Raw genomic sequence first — 19,318 nt, forward strand, 5'->3', positions numbered from 1 at the left:
ATGTGTGAGCGCATGCACGTGTGTGAAGAGCAGGCTCCTAGAGCTAGATGGCTTGAATTAGAATCCTCCTTACTTGCTTATAATCCCAAAGATTAACACAATCTCAGCCTTGTGGCCTTAATTTGCTTATCTGGAAGAGAAAAACATATACAGGTATGTTCATGTAGATTAAATGAAATTATAGCCAAAGTACTGAGAATGGTGTTTCTAGAGGTTGTAAGTGTTTAATAAACGTTATTTTTGTCATCAGGAGGACGTAAATTTTAGAAGCAAAGTTATCAGTGGTTATTTACTCTGTTTAAAACATACAGTCGTGTCCTGTCTGCCTGGTGAAAACCAGTTTCCTGGAATGCTTGTCTAGATCAGGAACACAACTTTGCAACTCCTGGCCGGAGAGAAGCTGAGTAGCCTGTGACCAAGGCTTTGGTAGCTGCTGAGACAGAACTGCACATCAGGATCTGAACCAAATTGTATATTGCAGATTGTCACTGGCCCTAACGTGGTCAAGCATGCTGCAGGAAACGAGGGTCATGGCCAGATACGTCTGGGGTCACTTCTTTAACCTCTACACATCAGGTTTCTTTATTGCAGGATGTCTCAGAACCTTTAACAAACTGCAATGCATTGTGGTCTCCTGGGGACTATAGAACATCAATTCCTAAATTATTTTCATATAGAATTGCTATTCGTGTTTATTTAAAGAAAGACTGAATATCTTGAGGAATATTTGAGGGTTCCATAAGGCATAGCTCAAAAATACTTTTTTATGTTAAGTTTTCTCAAGTTCAGATATTTTAGGCTAGTAGTTTTTAATAAGAGGACAAAGGGCCAAAAGTACTCAAGTGAAAAGCTCTTTTGAGGGGAGTGGTTCCATGGAGTCCATGACTGGAAGGTCTTAGGGTTGTCTTTGTTCCTAATGAATTAATTATGCCTTGTCTGAGATTTTAAAAAGAGCATTCATCCAACCCTAGAGATGGCTCTGGAACACAGGACAATCAATGAGTACCATGAAAACTAGACTTAGGTGTGATCACTTGTGCAATTTAGAGATGATGAGAATTTCTTTTTATGGATTAAAACAAAACAGTTAATGGTAGAGCAGAAGTTGGGTCAGAAAATACTGCTCCTGAAAATGTGCTGCTGCTGATTTGTATTTTATGGTAGCTGAAGAGTTTGAGCTGCTTGTTAATGAGATCAAGCACCATTACATATATTACTGGCATCCCCAGAAGCTGCAGATCTATTTTGAAATATCTTTATGCTACATTTGTTCAAAGCCTTGTCTTTCTGTTAAAAGAATTCACCTGGATATTAAATTTTCTCCATAATATAATCCTGATAGCGTAGAAAAATATTTCTGTGAATCTCTTTGTCTGAATTGGGAAGCTATGTATTTTCTTTGAGTTCCGTTTCTTCTGAAAACTAGTTGTTGACAAATACGACTGTCACAATGATTGTAAGACTGAATTACCCTGTTGATTTCCTAATTCATTGCCTGAATTGTAATGACTCAAAATAAGAGCAGTGTCTCTAAAATATTTTGTCATCTTACACTGTTTGAAAGATAAATGGTCTTAAACAGAATAGTTGCTGGAATTCTTTGTTAGAATGGAAGTTATAACATCAAAGTCTTTATCAGAGAGAATGTAGGTGGCAGGCATTACTCTTTTGGGGGTGGGTTTTTCTACCCCAAGCAAGGGAATTCTGTAGGGTCAAATCTAAAGTAAAAAGGAGAAGAAAAAGGAGACATAGTTCCATATTTTAAAAGATTGGAATGTGTATTAAAAAGAGTACAGAACTAGGTCTACATCTGTCATGAAACCTTGGGTAAATCAGGCAGCTGTCTGGGTATCAATTTCCACATTTATGAAATGAAAGGACTAGGCACTGGTAGTCTGGAAGATAACACTTTTCATTAGAAAGATGGTATGGAAAGAGTGAAAAAAAATTATAGAGTCTAAAAAATCTTTTTTTTTTTTTTTTGTTCTTTAGGGCTACACTCACAGTATATACAGGTTTCCAGGCTTGGGGTCAAATTGGAGCTGCAGCCGCCGGCCTGCACCACAGCCACAGCAACGCCAGATCCAAGCTGTGTCTGTGACCTACACCACAGCTCAGGGCAATGCAGGATCCTTAACCCACTGAGCAGGGCCAGGGATTGAACTCGTATCCTCACGGATCCTAGTTAGGTTGGTTAACTGCTGAGCCACTCCAAGTCTAGCAATTTACTCTAGAATTTTTTTTTCCAAGTGTTAAATGTGGAAAAAAGTCCTACTGTGGGGACTCATAATTCTGTATTCTTTGGTTATCATTTCCTGAGTAGATTAGCACTGGCTATTGCTTTGAGGAATACAATATTTCCAAACTTAACTGAATTTTTTGCCTAGAATTTTGTATGTTGTTATATGCCTAGAATTTTTTTCCCACTTCTCATTTCAAAAGCTTTCACTTACTATGCCTATAAGCTATGATATTAAGGCTCCATGCCAGTAGAGTTTCAGGGAAAAGAGTGAGAAAATTATTTAAAAGGACTACTTTTTGATAATGGCAGTGTTTTGACAGTTTTTGACAGGCAATTTGGAATAATGCAACCTCCTGGATTACAGCCAACCTCTGAAATGGGCTGTAATTTAGAATGATGGCAGCTCCTATGACCTCCTATATTGGAGAGTCACTGAAATTAAAAAAAAAAATTCTCCAAACAGTTTAGGTTTCTATTTGAAAATCTGGCTTTAATGTCTGACATGGAGCCATTTTATTTAATGAAAGGATTTTCTTGTTCTGTCCATAGTTCCAAAGACTTCTCCTTAAGCTGAGGAAGATTTTCTGCCTTTTTGTGGGTGGTAAAATTCTTCTTCTCAGATGCCACTCCTAACCAGATTCTGAAGATTCTAATGAGCTGGTTGTGTGCATGTCTGCCCCTTCTCTCCACTGGATGAAACTGGACCCACTTGGGTCCAATGCTGTCATCTCCCAGTGGAGGGAAGTTCTGAGCTGTTACAGTTTTCAACTTTCTCTTTTCACACAAATGTGTTGTCTCAGGGTCTGAGAATGGTCCTCAAGGCCCCTTTTGAAAAATAGCTTCTATTACTCCCTTAATTCTGAGAGTTAAGTGCCTCTTAAAGAGTTGTATAAGTTAAATATGAGCTGGGGGTGCAGGGTAGGATTTTTTTTTAACTGAACAGCAATTCTCCAAACATACCAATATATTCCAAAATTCCAGTTGCAGGCCATAAAATATTTACATTACAGAGTAAATAATGTATGTTTAGTAAGAAACGATGAAATATTTACGGTTTTTCTAAAGATACTGTATGGGTTTTATCCTCTACCACAGCCATTCTTCTTGAAGCAGGTGAAATAGGCAACTTGAAGAGCTCTGAGAACATGGAGGCATCTTTGAAGGAAGAGAATGTTCTGAGCCAGTAAGTGGAAAAGCCTCTATAAGGAAAAGAAATAACAGCTGATCCCAGATATCAAGATATATATTTCTTATGGTTAAAGTTCTAGTGAGGCATTAGCAAACAATACTGGTATTTTTATCACTAAATTGAAGAGTTCCTAGGCCCAGGTCAGGTGATGCAAACACTTGCCAAAGCCATTCTGTGGGAGCATTGTAAACATCGGAGGATGGCATGACCTTCCAAGCTTCCAAGCAAATACATTTTAATTTTCATTTTTCTTATTTATTCATTTTGGCCACACCCACAGCACGTGGCAGTTCCTGAGCCAGAAACTGGACCAAGCCACAGCAGTGAACCCAAGCCACAGCAGTGACAATGCCGAATCCTGAACCACTAGGCCACCAGAGAACTCCAAACAAGAACGTGTTTAAAAACTCTTCCACATACTCATTGACCCTGAAGGAGCCAATTTCAGTGTTACTAATCCTGCACACTGCATGTGTTTAGGAAAGAGTTTAAGAAGCTCTAATAGAAGTTTCCAACAGAATCACCTGAGTCTTTCAGGCTCCAGCCCACACCCACCCCCTAAGAAATTCTGATAGGAACCCTCCCACATAGGGTCTAGGAATCTTTATTTTTTAAAAGCTTCCCAGGTAATTCTAATGACTATTTGGGTCTGGGAACTGTGGTAGACAGAATAATGGACCCAAAGAGATAACCATGTCCTCATCTTTGTTTTTTGTTTTTTAGGGCCACACCTGCAGCACATAGAGCTTCCCAGGCTAGGGGTCTAATTGGAGCTGTAGCGGTGAGCCTATGCCACAGGCACAGCAACGCAGGAATCTAAGGTGCGTCTGTGACCTACACCACAGCTCACGGCAACACCAGATCCTTAACCCACTGAGTGAGGCCAGGGATGGAACCTGCAACCTCATGGTTCCTAGTTGAGTTCATTAACTGCTGAGCCATGATGGGAACTCCTCCGTGTCCTAATCTTTGGAACCTGTGACTGTTACCTTATATAGTGCAAGGGAGGTTACAGATGTAATTAAGATTCTTGAAATGAGAAGATTAACCTGGATTATCTGGGTGGGCTGTGAATATAATCGCAAGAGTCCTTATAAGGGAGACAGTGGCCTTGGACTATAAAGGGAGAGACAAAATGATGATAGAAGCAAGATGCAGGGCTTCTGGCTTTGAAGATGGAGAAAGGTGGTGAGAGCCAAAGCATGTGGTAGGTGCTAGAAGTGGAAAAAAGCAAGGAAAGAGGGTCCCCCCCTAGAACCTCCAGAAGGAACCAGCCCTGCTGGCATATTAACTTTAGTGACACAGATTTTGAATCTTGACCTTAAGAACTGTAAAAGAATACATTTGTGTTGTTTTACCTGTGTCAGGTAGTTTGTTACAGTGGAAATAGGAAATGAATATAGGACCCATTACCCTTAACCATGTCATTAAAAAAAAATTTTTTTTAGGGCTGCACCCATGACATATGGAAGTTCCTAGGCTAGGTACTGAAACCGAGCTGCATCTCCTACACCACAGCCACAGCAATGCCAGATGAACTATGCCACAGCTTGCGGCAACACTGGATCCTTCACCCACTGAGCAAGGCCAGGGATCAAACCTGCATCTTCAGAGAAACAATTTCAGGTCCTTAACCTGCTGAGCCACAGTGGAAACTCCTAAACCATCATCAATTTTAATGGTCTTTTTTTGGTTTGTTTTCTGCTTTTTGCCTTTTAGAGCCTCACCCTTGGCATATGGAAGTTCCCAGGCTAAGGGTCAATTGACGGTGCAGCTGCAGGCCTACACCACAGCCACAGCAGTGAGGTATCCAACCCACATCTGTGACCTACACGAAAGCGCATGGCAATGTGGGATCCTGGACCTACTGAGCGAGGCCAGGGATCAAACCTGCAACCTCATGGATACCAGACAGACTCATTTCCACTGGGCCACAATAGGAACTCCTTTTCTTTTCTTTTTTTTGGGGGGAGGCTGGTCCTTTGTTGCTAAACACTACTCTTCAAGCCAGAGCTTCAAGGCCCTAGGCTGAAAAATTGTTCCCAGTGGTGGAAGACCACAAGAGCAACTATTTTTTGTTTCTAGAAAATACTGCTGGCCCCTCTTCCCATCTGAGCAGAGCACTTTTCTCACAGTCACATTCCCTGACGATGCCATAGTTGCCCCAAAGAGAAAAGGCAGCAGTGTGGGACCTTGGCCAATAACTGCCTCCCTCAAGCTTGGACAATAACTGCCTCCCTCAAGCTCGGACATCAAGCCACATGGATTCATCACACCCCTTCTGTGTGCTCAGCAGTCTGCTGGCCACTGTGGGGAAGGCAGAGAATCCTGAGAGGTCACTCTCCATTCTCCTGCCAAGAACAGACGTTGCAGAATGTTTACAAACACTTAAGATGCATTTTCCAGGAATGTCAAAGCTGAGATCCCCTGGCAATAAAGAATATTGTCTCATTTGGGGTTAGGACAAATGCATCACTGCTGTTGAGAGGAAAGAAGATGATGCCAAAGCAGGGGCTTCCCAGTTGTACTCTGATTAGAAGACCTGGAAATTGAGTCATTTTTTTCCCATAGTTTAAGGCTCTGGGAACACTGCAGATATATTAATGAATTATCTGTGCAACATTTGAAATGTAGCTCTATTTTCTGAGGCAGGTGAGTTTGTGGGGGGAGGGAGAATCTCTATATTTTGTCAGTACTTGTTCCTATCAGAACTTTTCACTGTGAAAGGAAAAAAAAAAGATGGCAGCTGTGTAGAGCTGGGATAGCATCTCGTTTCTATGACAACAGTGTCTGCTCTGCTCTCAGGCTCCATCTGGTATTTTCAGGCCTAACAGCCAGGTAGCGTTTCAATGCCTAGTGGAAAAGAAGGCTTCAATAGAGATTTTTCAGATCAGTCACAAATGAACACAGCAACACCATGTCTTTTCTAAGAAAAACAGTGAATTACCAGTAACTGGGTGTTATGAAGACAGACCACTCCGTACATAGGACATGATCAAGTCTATTTCATGGGCTATGCCAGCACAATATGCACATAAAATTAAAGTGGCTTTTGGGACTGATGGAGACTTTCCTAAAGGCAATCTAATGCAACTTGCATTGCGTGATTCTGTTTTTCCCTCTTGTTCTTCCTGCTTGGTCCTGCTTTGTGTGTACTTTAGGTGATATGGATGCAGCAGCTCTTACCTGCCTCACTGACCTTCCCTTCAGATTTTATCCTTGCTGATTACCATTCCCTGGTAGCTCTGCAGAATTTCTGAGAAGCTGAATTTCAGTCCGTCTCCATGGGCACTCACTTACAGACAAGCATGCTTTTAAAACAGCACAATACAACACAGCAAGTTTCCACCTTCCACCCCCATTTTAAACACAATCTAGTGAAAGCACTTCCTTTTCTCCTTAATAATACCATCAATGAGCCCATAACATCTTTACAAAGTTACGATTTACCTAAAATACGATGCAATATGATCTTAGAGCTACGTTGTCATACAGCATTTGGGACACACTTAATACGAAAAAATTATTCATTGTTTATCCCACATTCACATGTAACTGGACATCCCGTATTTTTATTTGATAAGTCTGGAAACTGTATTTATAAACTCCTCCTATGTAGACTTTTCATTCATTTGATCACTTGGGTTCTGATAGCATCAAAATGTCAGTACACTGAATTGAGTATTGGTTTCCAGCATTCTCTGGTTATTAAAAGGAATATTTACATGTTCATTATCCACACCAAAACATATTATTTACCCCAGACTTTTTCTTACATTCATTTTTCTTTTATTCATTTGACACAGAGTTACTAGATACTTGCTCTTTGCCCAGCGCTGTTCCCAAATCTAGGAATCAGTGGTGATAGGACCAACAGGTGATTCCTCATGGAGCTAACAGTCTGTTGTGTCTCCTGGATTTTATTTCAGGAGACTGTCCCTCAGTGCGTACGAGGCATTTTGATACACAAAGTCCCATCCGATATGGTTCTGCCCTCTAAGATTAGTTGTCCCTTAAAATCTCCCCATACCTCATCTAACCAACTGCACATAGTTCCATGAGCATTACATCACAGAGGACATTCAGACAGGCATTTTTCACTTGCTTTGTGCCTCAGTATACCAGATTTAGAGACCGCTGACTCTGGAAGGATCGGACCTTACCTGGTGCAATCCCACCATCAGTTTCTGGGGTCTCCTCTTGCCCTGGCTGGGATCCATTCATTTAGGGTCCTTGCTCTTCCCTGCCTTAGCCCTCTCCGAATCAGGAGATTTGGACACGCAAATGATATTTGCATTCTTTTTCTCTCTTCCTTACTCCATCTTTTTATACTCCCCCCAACTCTTTTTTTTCTTTTAACTATTCCATCTATTTGATACTGAGAACTTCTCAACCAGATAGGAAAACTAAAGGTCTGCATTATTTCAGAAAGTTTTTGTGATATGGACCTACTTGTAACATATACTCAGGTATGGTATTTAAAATATATAATCACTGTGGTAATCGCCCCTCAAGACATCTGCCTCCAGCAACGAATCCAACTAGTATCCTTGAGGATGCGGGTTCGATCCCTGGCTTTGCTCAGTGAGTCAGAGATCCAGTGTTGCCGTGAGCTGTAGCGTAGGTCACAGATGCGGCTCAGATCCTGTGTTGCTGTGGCTGTGGCACAGGTCAGTGGCTACAGCTCTGATTAGACCCCTAGCCTAGGAACTTCCATATGCCACAGGTGTGACCATAAAAAGAAAAAAAAAAGACATCTGCCTCTAATCCCTGAAATATTTATATCACCTTATGTGGCAAAAGGGACTTTGACAATCATAAGTTAAAGATCTTGCTATAGGAGCTATCCTGATGTATCCAGGTGGGCCCATTGGAAATAAAAGGGTCCTTGTAAAAGAACAGGGGGAAGGTCAGAGAACGAGAGGGATTTGAGGATACTCTAGTGCTGGCTTGAAGATGGAGGAAGGGACCAGGAGCCAAAGGATGCAAGCAACTTCTACATGCTGGGAAGGCAAGGAGACGAATTTTCTCCCAGAGGCTCCAGAAGAACTGCTGACTTTTGTTAGTTTTAGCCCATTATGACCAACTTTGAACAACAAGGTCCTACTGGGAACTATATCCACATAGGGAACCATATCCACTCTCCTGGGATAGACCATGATGGAAAATAATATTTCAAAAAACAAATGTGTCTCTTTACTGCACAGCAGAATTTGGCACAACATAGTAAATCAACTATACTTTAAGAATAATTTTAACAGGACTGACTTTGGGAGTTCCCATTGTGGTGCAGCAGAAATGAATCTGACTAGGAACCAGGAGGTTGAGTGTTCGATCACTGGCATTACTCAGTGGATTAAGGATCCGGTGTTGCCATGAGCTGTGGTGTAGGTCACAGATGTGGCTCAGATCTGGTATTGCTGTGGCTGTGGGGTAGGCCAGCGGCTACAGCTCCAATTAGACATCTAGCTGTGGGTGTGGCCCTCAAAAGACAAATAATAATAATAATTATAGTAACAATAAAAGCACTGACTTTGGACTTCTGACCTCCAGTACTGTAAGATAACACATTTGTATTGTCTTATGACGCCAAGTTCTTGGCAATTTGTTTTAACAGCAGGAAGACAATACACCTATAGATCCAGGCACTGAGAAATCAGAACTGACCCTGAGCAGATTCCTTGATGCTCTTTGCTAAGCCAGGTGTCAACCCTTAGTTGCCAGATTGTGGGGCTCCTGCATTTTCATGGAGGAGGGGCAGCCTGTCGGTGGGAGTTGTCACTGGAGACTGGGGGCAATAACCACTGTGGGAGTATTTCAATATTTTCACAGTCAGAATGTGTGTGCTGATGAATTTCTACTGTGCACATGCTTCTGTACAACTAAATCTAAAGGATGTAGAGTGGATTCTGGCATCACTCTTGAATTTTTCTTCCTTAGGCTCTGATGCTAACCTTTACCCAAAGGAACCAAGAAAATGATGCCATCCAATTTTTAGATTCCTTTCTGTATGTCCTCTGTTGGGCTTTTCCACAGCATTGACTGAGATGACTCCTTCTTGCTTAAAGGCTTTTGTTACCAAATTCCTAGTTGTTTTTTTTCAATTTACTATCTGGAATTTCCATCTGTAAGTATAAAGGCTTTTAAAAATTTTTTCTCTTGTTTCCTCTTCTCTTTCACTCTGCCTCTCTATTCCAATTTGAAAGCAAGTGAGATAAGGGGGGAAAAGAGAGTCAGTGCCTTTCTCAAGGTCACACAGCTAGTTATCAGCCAAATCAAGCCCAGGACCTGGATTGGCACTCTTCACTCCATCCAGTGATGTTTAATCACTCTTGCACTAAGGGAACAGTGCTTAGCCATCATCTTCTTGTTCTTAAAATGCAATCATTCCCCAGCAGAGTCCTTTTATGACTATCCACCGCACTTTGAATAAAACCTGAGCTCCTTCCATTACCTGAAAGCCGGGTATGATTCAGCCCTGATCATGCCACCAACCCCATCTCTGCTGTGATCCCACTCGCTTCCTCTCTGTCCTCCAGATGCCACTCTGTGCAGCCTGAGGGACTTGGAGAAAGAGAAATGTGCTGTCCACAGCCTGCAGTGGGTCTCTGCCCCACGTGGATAGGTTTTACACTGTCACCTACTCTGTGTATTGAACTAAGGAATGCCTATACTTTGTTTCTTGTGGTCTCCGTGGGCTCCATGCTTGCAGAGATCTCATTCATCCTGCTCACGGTTGTGGCAGAGCCTGGTACGCAGCAGTTCTTCAATGAAAACTTAGTGAATGATGTTTGTGGTCATTCTTCATGGCCCTACCCAAAAGCCATGCCACCACTCTCCAGCCATGGAACTCCCTGTCCACCCTGTATGCCATTGGCACAGGCTGCCAATCTGAGGCTGGGACCGGGCAAATGAAAGACGAGATGTCTGGTCAGCTACAGAAAATATCATAGCTGGCGCTGAAAGGAAGTAGAAACTAGCTTTCTGACCTCAGTGGTAATCAGCTTACACTGTGAAGCAGGCGATCTGAATCTCCTTATCTACTTCTAGACGAGAATATTATGTTTCATTCACAGCTACGCCTGCTGGACTGAAATATCATATTTTATGAGTAATAGCATTTGTAAGTAAGATAAAAGACATCAGAAAAAGCAAATGAAAGCTTTTAAAATACAACAATTACCGAAATAAAATCATCTTTAGGACATGCTTCTGACAAGTTCTCTTAGGCTCTATCAATTTCTTCTAAGAATATCACCATGAATCTTTTTTACTAGTGTTTGGATCCCTTCTGCACAATCCCGTGTTTCGTCATGAGACACAACGAAGGGCAGAATCTCAGCTGTTTTCTGCTTTCCTCTGTGTTAACACCTCGAAAAAGGAAATGGGAAAGATAGCTATCAGTTTAGGAAACCCAGGCATGTACACTTTTTATAGGTAGAATAATGAGATAGAACAAGGGCAGAATTACAAGACTGTCAAATTTCCAGTGATGATATGTACACAACTTCAGAAATTCTAGTATTTTGCAATATTTCCTTATTCGTTTTCAGATATTTAAATTCCTTTCACTCTTTTCTCATTCCCTTCAATTCTATTCTAGAACTGCTTGCTCTTACCTATTAAATAATCAGCTTATTCTCGTTTTAAAATGTTTCTTAGGGAGCCCTTTTATTTAAATGCTAATTAATTGTTTCCTTTAACCATCTTACAGAGTTTCCATATGCTATTATCACCACACCTGCAATGTCAAATAAAAGATAAGGTTTATGAGCCATGTAAACCATGATAAAATGTTTTGAACTGTCTATGGCATCGTGAAGGTAAAATAATGGCAGTGTGTGGCTTTTATAACATAATACTATTGTACTAAGAACACTAAAGTCGGAGTTCCTGTCGTGGCGCAGTGGTTAACGAATCCGACTAGGAACCATGAGGTTGCGGGTTCGGTCCCTGCTCTTGCTCAGTGGGTTAAAGATCCGGCGTTGCCTTGAGCTGTGGTGTAGGTTGCAGACGCGGCTCGGATCCCGCGTTGCTGTGACTCTGGCGTAGGCCGGTGGCTACAGCTCCAATTCAACCCCTAGCCTGGGAACCTCCATATGCCGCGGGGGCGGCCCAAGAAATAGCAGCAACAACAACAACAACAAAAAAAGACAAAAGACAAAAAAAAAAAAAAAAAAAAAAAAGAACACTAAAATCATTTTAAGCCTTGGAAACGGAAAGTCATTTTATCCTGGTAAATGAGCAATTTTGCAAATTGTTTTAAGAAGAAATAGGATTTATGGTTCACTCTACTTACACGCATATGTGTATACATGTACATTTTTTAAACTTTCCAAAGAATCACTATGAATAATTATAGAAAGTAATAGAAATATTGAAATGTATCCCACTTCTCCAAATAGTCACAGTGACTAATTGGCTGGAAGTAATAGACATTTTCAGAAAAACTGTAAAAAGAGATTAGAGTAGAATATATTGATTATTGGTTTAAATTTGGACCTATTCAATGACTAAAAAGTCAATTATTTACTAAGTAGCCATGTATTTATTAGGTAGGCAAAGAATATGTTAATAACTAAAATAAGTAACTAGTAAGAAAACAACCAAACAAAAAGTCTTACATTTCTCTTTTAATTCTTCCTATGTAATCCCAAACCACTTAAATTTATTGTCAGGGAAATATAATTTGATAAACCAGGTTTCAAGTCCCTTGTTTATTCTCTGTAATCTGAATTCTTACTTGCCTTATGTATAGTGTATACCCAATAAATGTTTATTAAATAGATCAATGAATTATACAAGGTAGAGAACAATGGTTTCTAAGTTTTGTTTTATTTTTGTTTTCTGGGCCTGACAGTCTAATCTCCTGGGTAGAGCACATGGAACAGCCCTTTTGGACCCTGTGCTGGGCTCTGGGCTCTGACAATGTGAAAATCAAGTTCACTAGCTACACAACAGTTTTTTTTCCTCCTGTGACTTGGGTATTTAATGACTCCTAACATGTTAATGGAATTTCTTCATGCAATGTATTTTACAACTAAAAAAAGTTTTTCTTAATCAGTAATTACTTTTATTTCAGTTTACTGAAATGATACTTTCATTTCTATTGCAGAAGTCTCTGACTTAAAATAAAATTGATACCTTTAAACATTTATGTTCTATAATATATGTGTGTGTGAACTTCTATATTAGCATATGTATATGTATATGCACGTGTATTTTCCCTATATTTATCTACCTGTGTGTGTGTCTCTGTCTCCATTTCTATTGCCCTCTATCTATCTATCTATCTATCCATCCATCTACCTAATTTCCTTAATGGGGAAGCACTCTTGCAGCAGACAAATTGCCTGAGGCCTGCTCTGTACCCTAGTTGTTATACCCTTTTTTCAAACTCTTACTAGCAACTTCAATATAGAAAAAAGATAAAAGAGGAATTGTTTTAACTGAAGTAGTTGAAAGCCACTAATGAACAAAAAAGATCTTCTATTGGAGCAGAAGGAATTAGGAGACAGTTCTAGACCAAGCTCTGAGAGTAATTGCCTGTGCCATGTTGGGGAAATCCATCATCCTCCAGGCCTCAGTGTTCACATCTGTAAAATAAAATTATTGGGCAAGATGTTTCCTTTTTTTTTTCTTTTTAAATACATTTAAATAGGAAATAGCAAATAATTTGAAGAATCATTTTTATGTATCATGTATAAGCCTTTATCACAAACTTGAATTAAAAATTTTTTTTGGTCTTTTTAGGGCCACACCCATGGCATATGGGGGTTCCCAGGCTAGGGGTTCAATGAGAGCTATAGCTGCAGGCCTACACCACAGCCACAGCAATGCCAGATCTGAGCTGCCTCTGTGACCACAGCTCACGACAACACCGATCATTAACCCACTGAGCGAGGCCAGAGATTGAACCTGCGTCCTCATGGATACTAGTCAGATTCGTTTCCACTGAGCCACGGTGGGAACCCAGGGCAAGATGTATTCTAAAGTCCATTAAACCACTAAAAATGCTTTGATGGTAACAGAAATCCATTTTAAAATTAAAGAAAATCATAATTCTTTCCCACAACTTAACTTTCAAGGTTTGTTATGGTTTGAATTGTGATTCCCCAGTAAGATATGTGAAGCCCTAATCCCCCAATAACTCAGAATGTGACCTTATTTGGGAATAGGGTGGTTACAGATGGAATTGGCCAAGATAAGTTCATACTGGAGTAGAGAAGGCCCTTTATCAAATATGACTGGTGTCCTTATAAGGAGAGGAGAACATACAAAGAGGCAGAGACACAGAGGGAGGATGCCACAGGACAATGGAGGCAGGAATTGGAGTGGTGCATCTGCAAAGACTTTGAAATGCCAAGATGACCTGTAAGGACTCCAGTACAAAAGATTCAGAGGTTCCAGAAGGAAGTAACTCTGCTGATACTTCAATTTCAGACTCGTGTCCTCCAGAACTGTTGATAGGATACACTTCTGTTGCTCTTAAACCACTCTGTTGTGGTATTATCTTAGAGCAGCACTAGCCCTCGGAAACTAACAAAAATATTAAGAAACGAATATAGTACTTATATACTAATTTTTTTAGTTTTGCATATTAGATACATAGCTGGTTAAGTAAGCATTTACAACTATGTATGAACTATTCTCAGTGATTTTTCCTTATATTACATTTGATTTAAATTCTTTATAAATGCATTGTGTTGTTCATCCAAATTCTAGAAATCTGAAAATGTCTTGAAAAAAGATATGTTAGTTGGTGATAAGCATTTTTTAGGAAATGCATCTATCTCAAAGTGCAACATACCTGCTGAAATAATTTCATTTTCTACAGCCTCTCGGTTTGGTTTTTGGAGGCAATAGATAAAGTGGTTAAGGGTTTGCCTTGAGAGACTATTAAGGTTCAAGTTCTACTGCTCCTTAGCTACCGTATGTGACCTAGGACAAGTTACTGAGCTCTCTCTGCCTCGGTTCTCCAATTGTAGTGTGGAAATAGTAAAAGAACTGATCTCGCTGGATTGCTGGATTGATTAAAAGAATGAAAATATGTCAAGGTCTCATATAATGGTTGGCACACAGTAGTTTCTTTCTTTCTAGTGCTTCTAACCCATTGCCGGTTGACTGTATAAAGCAACTCTGACATGCCGCTTACCAGCTAACCAAACATTACGCGGTCCTCCACCACCTTTCTGCTTCTTTCCTTCCTTCCTTGCTATCTGTTGAAGTCCCACCCTCCTTTAAAATCCAACTCATATTTTCTCCTCCACTGAAAAGTCTTCCCAGATCACCTACCTCAGACTTATCTTTTTCTGCCATATTTCCCTAGCACCAGCGTGAAGCTCTGGTACACTGCCCACTAAGGGTTACTTGTGCAACTACGTCCCATTCGACAGATTATGACCTACAGGAGGGCACAGCCTGTATCTTTCAATTTTGTATCACCCGTAGTACCTAACCAGATTTTACACTTAGTAGATACTCAATAAATGGTTGTTAAACTTGGTTGAACCCACATTTTTTTTCTTTGTTGGCAGATGCCCTAAGAAAATCATAAAAGAAATGAATTACTTTTCTTCTTTTCATTGCAATATATATGCCCTGGGCTAGTGGGTATTTGCAAGCCTGGTTTAGGACTTAGGGAAGTCATCAATCTAAGAAAGGAAAGGAAATGCATTTTAAATCACAAGAGCAATATAGACTTATATAAGGCCTTCTAGCAAAGCAATTATCAATGGCTCAATAACCCAGGTGCTAGTGTTATTATGAACAAAAATCTGAAGTTGAGAGACAGTGAGTGATCTCAACTTTTATATTCCATAGGTATGCAATTCAATGAAACATGTACAGATGGAAAGTTTAAATCTGAGAATCATATGTGGGTATCATAATGCAAATAATTGGCTTTCTTTCTAAAGAACATCTGTTGAAACATCTGAAAGCAGTTGTTTATACTGCTGCCAAAATACTGAAAAATATAATAATTCTCCACTGAGGTTTGAAATATCTGGGGGAAGGAAAATACTTTTTATGTAGTTCTGTTTTTATTAAATCCTGTTGTTGTTTCTCTAATATGGCACATAGGAGATGCTCAATAATATTTGTTGAATGAATAACAGAGACTCATTAAACAGTTGTTGAATGAATCGTTTCTCTTTTTTTAGACTTGTAAGATACATTTTCAGAAAATAGAATGCCCTAGTTTTACCATGTCATATACCATTTTTATTTGGCATAAATTTAGGTAATGCTACTCTTGCTCTGAACATTATAGAATGGAATCAGCATGTATATCCACAATAAAAAAATCTTAACTCTATGGGAAATGTATGAATAAAGCTAGATATATGATAGGAATATTTTAATATCTTACTATGTTACTTTTACTCATAATTATGAAACACATAAAATTTGAATTATGAGCTTGCATAATCATGTTTGCTTCAATAAATAAAATTAATAAAACCCTTCTAATGCCTACAATTGTGGTACTTCTACGAAAACTCAAACTTGGGATTTAAAAGCACCAAAGTATTTTGGGATGTGAAGAAGACTACAGAAGATGAAGAAGGCATTTTTCCCCACACCTCTTTCCCAGATTTCTAGCAGCCTTCTCTTCCATATTCCTGTGTGAGAGAGGTGACTGGGCTCCTTAAAGTCTGCCCAAATTTCACTCTGCCAAGTTTCAGTACAGAAAGATCATGTTAAATAATAAATGTGAGTACAAGTATAACTAATAAAATTGGAATGTTAAAGAGAAGCATGCTTTTGAAAACCAGCTTCCTTGTGAGGGTGCTCCCTATGCACGTCCACAGGAAATAATTCTGAAGGGAGTGGTATTAATTAGTAATATAATTTATCTTTGGAAGCCCTTTCCTTTGATGGCTGCTGTGGCACAGTTCATAAGCCTCCAAACGAGTGCTCGAAGAAAAGGGCTCAACCACAATTTTAGCTTTGTTTTCCATCCTTGAACAGATAACAGAGTCAAATTTATTTCAATATATCTAAATTTTACACAGGCATCCATATGATGGAGGATTATGAAGTTATAAAAATGCATTCATGAAGAGTTTTCAATGAAATGGTAAAATGCTTGTGAAGTAATAAGAGGGGAAAAGAGCAGAATCCAAAATTAAATTCATGGTCTCTGATCTCAGATTTCTTGATTTCAGATCTTGCTCTGCCACCTACTAGATATGCAGCTTTGGCAAGATATGTGCCTGTTTCCTCAATTATTCTATGAAGGTTGTAGTAAAAATCATCTCAAAAGGATTGGTATCTGGCAAATACTCAATAAATAACAACAATTATTATTACTTCATCACAATATATTTGTAAAGAAAAAAATGCAAGGTGAGGAAGATTACTTAAAGAACAATAATCAAAATGTTATTAATATTTGCTTCTGAATGGGCAATTTATGGGCAATTCTTTTCTACTTCATTACACTTTTCAGTATGTATTCTTTCACAATAAAGTTTAAAAATTAAGTTTTCTGTATACATGGCTTGACAGAAATTTAAGAGGAAATTTGAAAAGGTTAACATTTCTAACTGATTATGCTACAGCATTAATAAAATATTAATTAAGTTTATTATACTGATGTGACAGAATTTATATTTATCTTTTTTTTGCTTAATACTAAATACATTTTAAAAGTTTAGCCAATGTCAATTTAACATTAAGATACAAAGTCAAATGTTTATTATACTCTTAATATTTTGTTCTGTTAAAACTAAAAGTATTTTATTTTTTAATTTAAAAAAATCCCATATCAAAGTCCCAAAGGTGCCTTTCATGTTTAAGCTTTAATTAGCAACCACTTTGGTCTCTGACACATATTGCGCAGATACTGTAGTGTTAATATTACTGCAGCTTGATTACAAAAGGCAATGATTAATTTTAAAGCAGACAAAAAAGATCTGCCCTGATTACAAAGGAATGATTAAGGCGAATGTCAGACACTGCACATTTATAGCAATCTTTCCCATCGTCAAAGGATAAGACTTTGCAAAAGTCTATATTTAGAATCACAGGTACTTTGTACTTTATAATCCTGGGTTTGATCCTTGGAGACAGATCACCCCAACTCCAAGCTCGGCCTAAGACCTTTGAGGACCACATGGCCACAGCAAAGCAAAGCAAAGCAAAGCAAAGCAAAGCAAAGCAAAGCAAAGCAAAGCAAAGCAAAGCAAAGCAAAAGACGCGAATGCGCAGTGGACCCAACCGGACGCCGTAGTTTCAGTTCCCATCTGCTCCGGCCAGCTTGAGGCGCTGTCCGCGGGCTTCTGCGAGGTCTGCAGCCCACAGTATAATTACAAGTACAGGTTTTGCTAAGAGGTGGAGTATTTTGAGGACCTTTTCCCTAAAAGGGAGGGGGCTGAAAGGAAAAGGCGGACCACAGAAAGGGCTGCCGTCCAGACCACTCCGAAGCCGAGGCCTTAGGGCCTCCATTTTTTTTGCCGCCAGAATAAAGAAACCCGTCCAGGCTCCTGGGCCTCGGCGGAGGAGGGCTGCGCTCAGTCCCGGGAAGTAGCAGTTTGAGACAGGTCACAGGCGAAACGAGGGCGCCGGGGAGAAAAAAGCGGATTTGTCCCTCGTAAGAGATGAACCGGGGGCTGGGAGCACGTTTCGAGGCGCTGGGAGCTTCCCGTCAGCCCGCGTGGGGCCCGCCCTTGGCGAGGGCAGGGCGCAGGTCGCGCGAGGCCCAGCTAGGCATTGTCCTGGAATAATCCTTTATTGTGCTTTCTTTCCAGGATCCTCAGACTCGGTTATAAAATATTTAAGAGTGAAAAAGGGATTGGCGGGTGCCCGGCCCGAGATGAGTCTGGAGTCCTTGTTTCAGCACATCATCTTCTCTGAGCACCGGGCGGAGGAGAGTCGCCGCTTGCTGCGAGAAGGTCGGGCGTTTGCCTGGGGCCCTGGGTCTTCTTGGGTTGGGGGCTTGGAGCAGAAAGAAATGCCCAGGCCGCGGACAGAGCAGGGGGTCTGCTTTCCACGTCGAGGGGAAGACAGCTGCAAGGTGTCTTATCACAAGCCCTGAAATGGGGACTCCAGAAAGATGGATGGATGTTTAAGCATTTGTTTTACAGTGAGGTCGGAGATAAACAGATGTCGTGAAAATATTAAGAAAGCGGCAGAGGAGCTGAATGAAGAGAAAATCAAGTTGGAATCTAAGGTAGTAACATACACAGCATGCTCATTATCACTTGAAAAAGTGTTTTCACTCGACTTTTGGAGGATACTTTACTGTTTAACTAATTGTCCTTCCATTATTATTATTGTTTTTTTAATAGGAAGCGTGCTACCATGCCAGTTAGTGTAGTTACATGTTGTCTGGTAATAAAGTTCTGAATCCAGAACTTCCATCCTAACAAGAATTTGTGCTAAAGAAACCAGTTTAAGTAAAGAATTCATTGTGTTGCAGCATGATTAACGTTTCAGAAGAGCACAATGCCATTGGGAAAAGAATAATTCAATAAGTAGTTGGTAAGGGATATAAATTTTGAGTGATAAATAATTTAAGAAGTGTGCTGTGTTGATGTAACAGTTGAATGTAACTTTCCGATGAGTGTCTGCCTTTTGTTTTTCAACTCTCTACCACATTTTGGACATGTCTTTCATCCAAAAGGATAATTTTCCCACTAGCGTTTCACACTTGGCTGCAGCATTTGTAAAGATCTGTTATTTGAAATAGAAGCAAAGGAATCAGATGACTTCTTGAGGGAGGATTTTGAAGTGTGGGTAGGATTTAGGAGAGTGGTAGGTGAAAAGCATTTGAAGCAGGGGGAGAATGTGAACCAAAGGGAGACATGGCTGAGGCATATTGGGAGAGAAATCTCCCAAAGCAGAGGGCTGATATCTGGAAATAGGAGGAAACCATTGTA

At 40.0% G+C, this 19,318-nt stretch overlaps 1 protein-coding gene across 1 annotated transcript in view; it reads left to right on the plus strand.

The window, feature by feature from the left end:
- Positions 17,678-19,318, plus strand: part of CCDC172 (coiled-coil domain containing 172) — an 88,495-nt gene continuing 86,854 nt past the window's right edge. The window contains exons 1-3 of the mRNA XM_021073407.1: positions 17,678-18,030; positions 18,188-18,331; positions 18,524-18,609. Of these exons, the coding sequence (XP_020929066.1) occupies positions 18,253-18,331; positions 18,524-18,609 (165 nt within the window). The 5' untranslated portion in view covers positions 17,678-18,030; positions 18,188-18,252. The remainder of the gene's footprint in view (positions 18,031-18,187; positions 18,332-18,523; positions 18,610-19,318) is intronic.

Source organism: Sus scrofa, chromosome 14, assembly GCF_000003025.6.
Source record: "Sus scrofa isolate TJ Tabasco breed Duroc chromosome 14, Sscrofa11.1, whole genome shotgun sequence".
NCBI lineage: Eukaryota > Metazoa > Chordata > Mammalia > Artiodactyla > Suidae > Sus > Sus scrofa.